This window comes from Mytilus edulis, chromosome 11, assembly GCF_963676685.1.
Source record: "Mytilus edulis chromosome 11, xbMytEdul2.2, whole genome shotgun sequence".
NCBI lineage: Eukaryota > Metazoa > Mollusca > Bivalvia > Mytilida > Mytilidae > Mytilus > Mytilus edulis.
In genome coordinates, this window is record NC_092354.1 from 45,727,503 (window position 1) to 45,734,063 (window position 6,561).

The window sequence follows — 6,561 nt, forward strand, 5'->3', positions numbered from 1 at the left end:
CTTATCTTTTCAGAATTAAAATATGGTTATACTTCAAATAATGTGCCCCTTTAGAATTTGCACTACACAAATGAAACCATTTATCAATTTTGTTAAATGTCTGATTGAAACGAAACACAGAAAAATATAAATATTGTAACTTAACTTATTTGTAATAATTTGGATATATGGGATAACAATTTAAGCAGTAGATTAGATGAAATTAGTTATATTTGATCTTATCTAGTTTGTAATATATGAGGAAATAGTAATGAGAAGCTAGCGCTGAGTATAAAGTTTTATAACATATACAGCATTATTAGTTATCCGACATTAAGAGTTATCTGGAATCTGACGAAGTAAAAATTTTATCACCAGAACAGGTTAGATTTATTATTGATAGCCCAATATAGAAAAAAATGCTTACCAATATAATCGTTTTGGAGGATTTTAAAATTTTTTTTACTTTTATTCGTAGTGAGAGAAAAATAGGTTTTCCCCAACCCCCAAAAAATCAAAAACAATGTCATCCGTCTTCGAACATTCGTCTTCCAGACCTATATAAAAAATATATTGTTTTTTTTTTTTTTTTTTTTTTTTTTTTTAAATTGGAATGAATTATGGATCTCTCAAATATGAAACTGAGAACGTAGGAATCATTCCGGCGAAAGAGACGTTTGAATTCTGCAACTCCCTTAAAATTATCCATAAATTTTGAAATTATAAAGAAACTAAGGTTTCAACTCCATTAGACAAAGTTGATCTTCGTCTGCATGATTTGGCTATTTATTCGGTTCTATTTGGTCTGATAGCTCTTCAACTGTTTCTGTTTTTTGTGCATGCTTCGTTCCAAAAATCGAGAATTATAGCTCTTTGATTGTATGACTAGTTGTTGTATGTTTTTTTTCCAGCTGTACAGAGCTTTTTGTTGTCAATGGTTATTTTTGTCGGAACTCTTTCATTGTAACATGGATGGTAAATTTTCCTTTGATCTTCTGGTGACTTAACTCGGTTATTTTTAGCAGAGTGCGTTAACTGAATGATTTTTTAGTTATTTCACTCTCCAATCCCGCCGTAGAGAACTTCTCGTTTGAAAAGCAAAGAATGGGAGGAGCTTAAACCAGTGCATTAACTACCATCTCAAAATTTGTTAATGCACAGTCTAGCTCCGCCTCCTTGGGGTAGTAATTAGGGAGCAACCATTTGAACTTCATGGGGGCTATGTTTTTTTGTCTCAGTCGGAAATTTGTTTTCGCAAAAAGCTCGATCAATCTTTTTTAGTTTTTCAACGCTTTCAAATTTTTTTCCCCAATATTTAACACTATAAGGTATGGGGAAAATCTGGATTCAGAATTTATTTTTTGTCATCTGCTTGACCAGAATAAAAAAAACTGTTTATAAATCTGGGATAAGAATATCTTTTTAGAAGAATAGGAAACATACCCCCCCCCCCTTTCCAGGGCCCCCACATAAAGTTCTATTTTCGTGTATTGGACAAGCTTCAAACATTTGTCCCTGGACCTTACATGAATTCGACACGCAATCAATTAACCGATCTTCCCCAGTTTTGGGGAACGAAAGAACATTTTGATTTACCTTTATAATTGGTATTAGGGATATGTTTCCTTTTTATCACTACGTCCTTTGAAACTACAAGTCTTTTTTATGTTTTGATGGCAAATAATCATAGAATACATTTTTGCATTACCCCCCCCCCCTTCCCCCTCCTTTTTTTTCTCTCCACACACCCTTTTTCAAGAATTTTTTGGGAGGAAAAAATAAATGACTATCGAGTAAGAATCAAACGGCAACAATTCTTTGAATTTTAAACGTACCTTTTAGTATCGTACAAACAAATCCAACTAACATTAATTTTCTGAAATGAGTTATAGTATCAAGCCACTACTTGATTGACGTATCTAAAAATGCAGAAATGTTTAATTGGTTAGGGTTTAACCTTTAACATGTGTTAAAGGTTAAACCCTAACCCTGTAGCCCATTAATGTTACAAATCATATATAGACACGCCTTACTCATTAACATATTTAATCATAAGTTAATTCGTAAAAGGCGTGCTATATATGTTTTGAAAGTATTTTTAGCTATTTTTAGATTTAAATATTGGATCGTATAATATATCTGTATATATATGGCTCCGGTATATGGTTTTTGGATATTAAGAAGATATAAAAAATAATTTGATTTTGACAGCCTGAATTATATATATATATAACTTGTTGTAATTATTATTGACACTATGTAGGAGAAGGATGTTAGGTTAACTAAGTCTGCAATAGTGGACGAAAATACCGATGCTTATTAATGAACATAATTTGCATGGCTAAAATCATTGAACCAGTTCTGATAAGGACCAGTACAACATTTCATTCCAAATGAATCAATATTTAATTTGGTATGCAGAAAACGCAGAGTTTAGTTATTTTGTCAACTTTACTTTATATTTTCTCTCTTTTTTTCTCTTTTTTTGGGGGGGGGGGCATTATTCTCTATTCTGTAAACCTCATTCACAACCTCATATATCTTGAGTTATTTCAAATAAATATCTGGTATTCAAGCGCCTATTAATGGGATAGGATGCTTAATACTATAAGAGTATCCACAAGTAGAGTTTTAATGGTCTCTTTTAAAAGTCGGTGCATGAGAATATTATGCTACAACTAAGCAACAAAAAGGGTTGCCTACTAAGTATATAAAAGCTAAAGTATATGCAAAGCATGTAATTTTTACGACGCAGGAGTTCGGGTTAAAGGGGTTCCCAACCGTGAATATTAAATAATATATACCGATTTGATTGGCCAATAAATGTTTTAACACACGACGCCATCAATTTACGTAAATACTTTGGAAATATACAGACGATATTTTGCAATCCACGACTCCTAGGAAAGTTTCTTGTAGTGTAACGTAAAGCGGGAAATACGCGTTTATGTAGTTAAAAATTGGTAATTTTAAATTAATAACTTTTTTTACATTTAGGCTTCTTCCTTTTTTTCCAAATTTTTTCCATTATTTGGAGAATTGCGATTTAATGTTATTTTTTTGTATCGTTTCTATCAAATTTTATTTTTATATTAAAACTAAAAATTGATCTGTTGTCTCACAAGGAAACAGCTGTTTTGACGTTTTTTCTAGAAAAAATTCCTAAATATTCTAAAAACTTTTCACCCACATTTTGTCGGCTTGAATTCAGTGAGTAATATTGAATTTCATGCTAAATACAGAAACTTACCATATTAAATTAACGCGACCTATTAAAATAGTCAAAACAATAAGTTTTTATTCCAATTACAATTGAACTTTTTATATCAATTCGAGATTTATGTCATGTTGATCTGTAATTATATATTTATTTGTATTAAAACTTGACCAACTTCTTAAAATCTGACGGACCGTACGCGAACAGTCCGACGTATGCCGCGTATTTTTGAAAAAGTACGCGTACGGTACAAATACTCATATGGTCTGGAACATAGACATCTATCTATATTGTTGAAAACTATACTATACTATGTTGCCTTCTGGATGTCCTTAGTTTGTCTTTGTCATTTGGTTGCTGTCTTATTAACGTATAACCTACATTTCCAGCAGTTTTGTATAGCTAAAACGGCTAATGTGTATAGAATAATTGTCTTTCTTCCCTAAATAATATGCCTAAAAGAAGAAGGACCGAGGAGAGATGTGCACAGGCACTTGTTTCGATCTATCAATAGGAAGGTCGACTATACATATATATTACATATTGATAGTCGACCTTCCCATTGATAGAAACAGGTGCATGTGGCGATGTCCCTAAATAAAAAATAAAGTAAACAGAAAAAAAATGCTTCACTTTTCAATCTTTAACTTCCCCTCCCGCTTCCAAATTTGTTTCTACTGTATTAATTTTTGAAGACATGTCGCATCTACACAAAGCCTGTCTTATTGATCTGCAGCTTACCCCTATTAGTTTTGGTATATGTGATCTACATTAAATTCGATTCAAAAATAGTCACTCGAAAGGCATATATATATCTAAATAGTTGCAATAAGTTCCATTAACCACGAAACTAATTACAGTCAGATATTTATTTCGATATTCTTATTAAAATACATTTCTTTTTTGGCCGAAATTACAAAAAAAATAATTATTATCTGGTTTGACTGTGAAACACTGATTTCAGATTTATATTGTACACATAACTTTAAAAATGGGAATAAAACATCCGTCTTTAAACGTTTTATCGATTACCACTGTGCCTGTAGTGATATAATTATAAATAGATTTCAGAACGCGGACGTGATAGAAAGCCTATTTATTAAATTGTGAAGACGTACGCCGGTAGGAAATAAGATTAGTAAACAATGATTAATACCTTAGATTTGCATTAAGTTAGTTGCTTGGATATACAAATAATCAAACGAAAAAAGACTTCAAGTGTAGTTCTATAATATTGAAGATTCTTCTTCGTCTTTTAACATTTGAGGCATCTTGACAAAGAATAAAGAACGCTGCAGCCATGTTAGATGGATTAATTTATTTTCGTAGAAAAACTACGATGGAGTTACGACTGGGTATAGCTGTAGTAAGTTACGCCAGGATTTACGCTTTATTTACGATCATCTTAACTTACGACGGCTTTGTGAAACGGCTGTAAATCCTACGATTTATTTACGATGGACTTACGATGACACGTAGACTTACGAAGGCTTTGTGAAACGGTACCCTGGACCAAAGCGCAAATTATCCTTAGAAGATGAACTGTTGATGACTCTAATGAAATTAAGGTTAAATTTGAACCAGGAATTTATGGCCTCTTTGTTTAATGTTTCTAGCTCACTAGTTTCATCAATTATCACTACTTGGATTTCTCTTCTTGCCCTAGAGTTAAGACCGCTTATTCATTGGCCAACACGGGATCAATTGGATCAATATTATCCTGATTGTTATTCTAAATACGGAAAAGTAACGGCAATTATTGATTGCACAGAGGTACAGACAGAGAGGCCATCCTTGGACAGCACTAATTCTGCTTTATATTCTAACTACAAGTCCAGACACACATACAAAGTTTTAGTTGCATGTACTCCAGGGGGTACAGTCTCATTTGTATCTCATGCAACAGGTGGTGACATGTCAGATGTTGAACTTGTTAGAAGATGTGGCATTTTAGATTTATTTGAAGAAGGTGATAAAGTTATGGCAGATAAGGGCTTTAATAATAAAGATGACTTTCTACTAGGAGATGTTGAACTAATAATTCCAGCATTTGCAAGAAAAAACATTCAGTTTAGGGAATCCAAAAATATCAGCAATACTGAAATTTCAAATGCTCGGATTCATGTTGAGCGTGTTATTGGACGAATGAAAGATTTTAAAATCTTGCAAGGACCAATTCCATTGATTTTAAGTGATGTAGTTGACAATATTGTTTTTGTATGTGGTTGTCTGGTAAACCTGTCTGGTGTGTTGGTACCACTACACACAAATAATAAGTCAGAGTAATGAATAGCTATGAAGTACATCTATATGATCAGTCATGCCAGCCCAATGCTCTGTGTTGAAAGCCGTACTGTGAGCTATAATTGCTAAATTTAAATGCATTTTGACTTTGATGTTGTCTCATTGTCTTTGGCACTCATACCACATGTTATTTTTATCCATAATTTGCATTCATGTTCATGTACTACTGCAAAATTTTATTAATTCACTGTACAGTTTATATATGACAGCAACAAATACATGTCTAATTTAATGTGTAAAATAATAAGAAATACAAAACAATGAACAATTTTTTTTAAAGCATATTGTTCTTTCACAAATTTTTAATTTGAAAATATTCAATGAAATGAACATTTTTTCAAGACAAAATAAAAGTCTTAAATTTAAAAAAAAATCAAATTTACAGAAGTTTGGAAAAGCCAATTGAAAAAATCTGTGTGAAGTAATATGACTTTTATTGTGGATTCAGATTATCTCCCTTTCCCCACATTTTCAATTATTTTTTCAATACTAACACAACTTACAAGGATGATGTATTGATAGAAATACATGAAGTTGTATATAATTGTTTGTATTTTGACTTGTACACCTATCATTTTACCTTCTAAAAATATTGTTGAAAGTCCTGCATGTGTTACATTGTATTATTAAAGTGTGTACAATGTACAGTAAACCTGTAACAAATTAATATATATAATTAAATATATATAAATTCTTTATATTTAGAAAAATCATTTTTTGCCTTTGCAACTCTTACAAAACCAATTTCTATATTTTGACCTCACAACATTTTCATTCCCTTTTATTCCAACACATGGGTAATGAAACCAAAAGTCACATTTTGAGCAACAAATACTTTCTTCATTTAAAGTCAAAGGCTCGTCTTTACATTCACAGCTGCAGATTGGACATACAACAGCTGGATTAGAAGAAGGTACATGTATGTCAGTATTATCTTCATTCATACATGTAGTAGCACTGCCAGTGTCAACTTCTTGGACAACTTCATTAATTTCTAAATTAGAATTTGTGAAAACTTGATCGCTGTTTTGTTCATTATTTTGAAGTTTTTCATAGTACAA

General features: G+C 31.7%; 1 protein-coding gene across 1 annotated transcript; it reads left to right on the plus strand.

Annotated features, from left to right (window-relative positions):
* Positions 1–4,786: 4,786 nt before the first annotated feature.
* LOC139494309 (uncharacterized) lies at positions 4,787–5,482 on the plus strand. Its single transcript, XM_071282476.1, has one exon. It carries the CDS (start codon positions 4,787–4,789, stop codon positions 5,480–5,482), a length of 696 nt encoding a protein of 231 aa, XP_071138577.1.
* The last annotated feature ends 1,079 nt before the right edge of the window (positions 5,483–6,561 follow it).

Excerpts from the sequence above, each read along its gene's own strand:
- LOC139494309 (XM_071282476.1), top strand. The coding sequence starts at position 4,787 with ATGGCCTCTTTGTTTAATGTTTCTAGCTCACTAGTTTCATCAATTATC.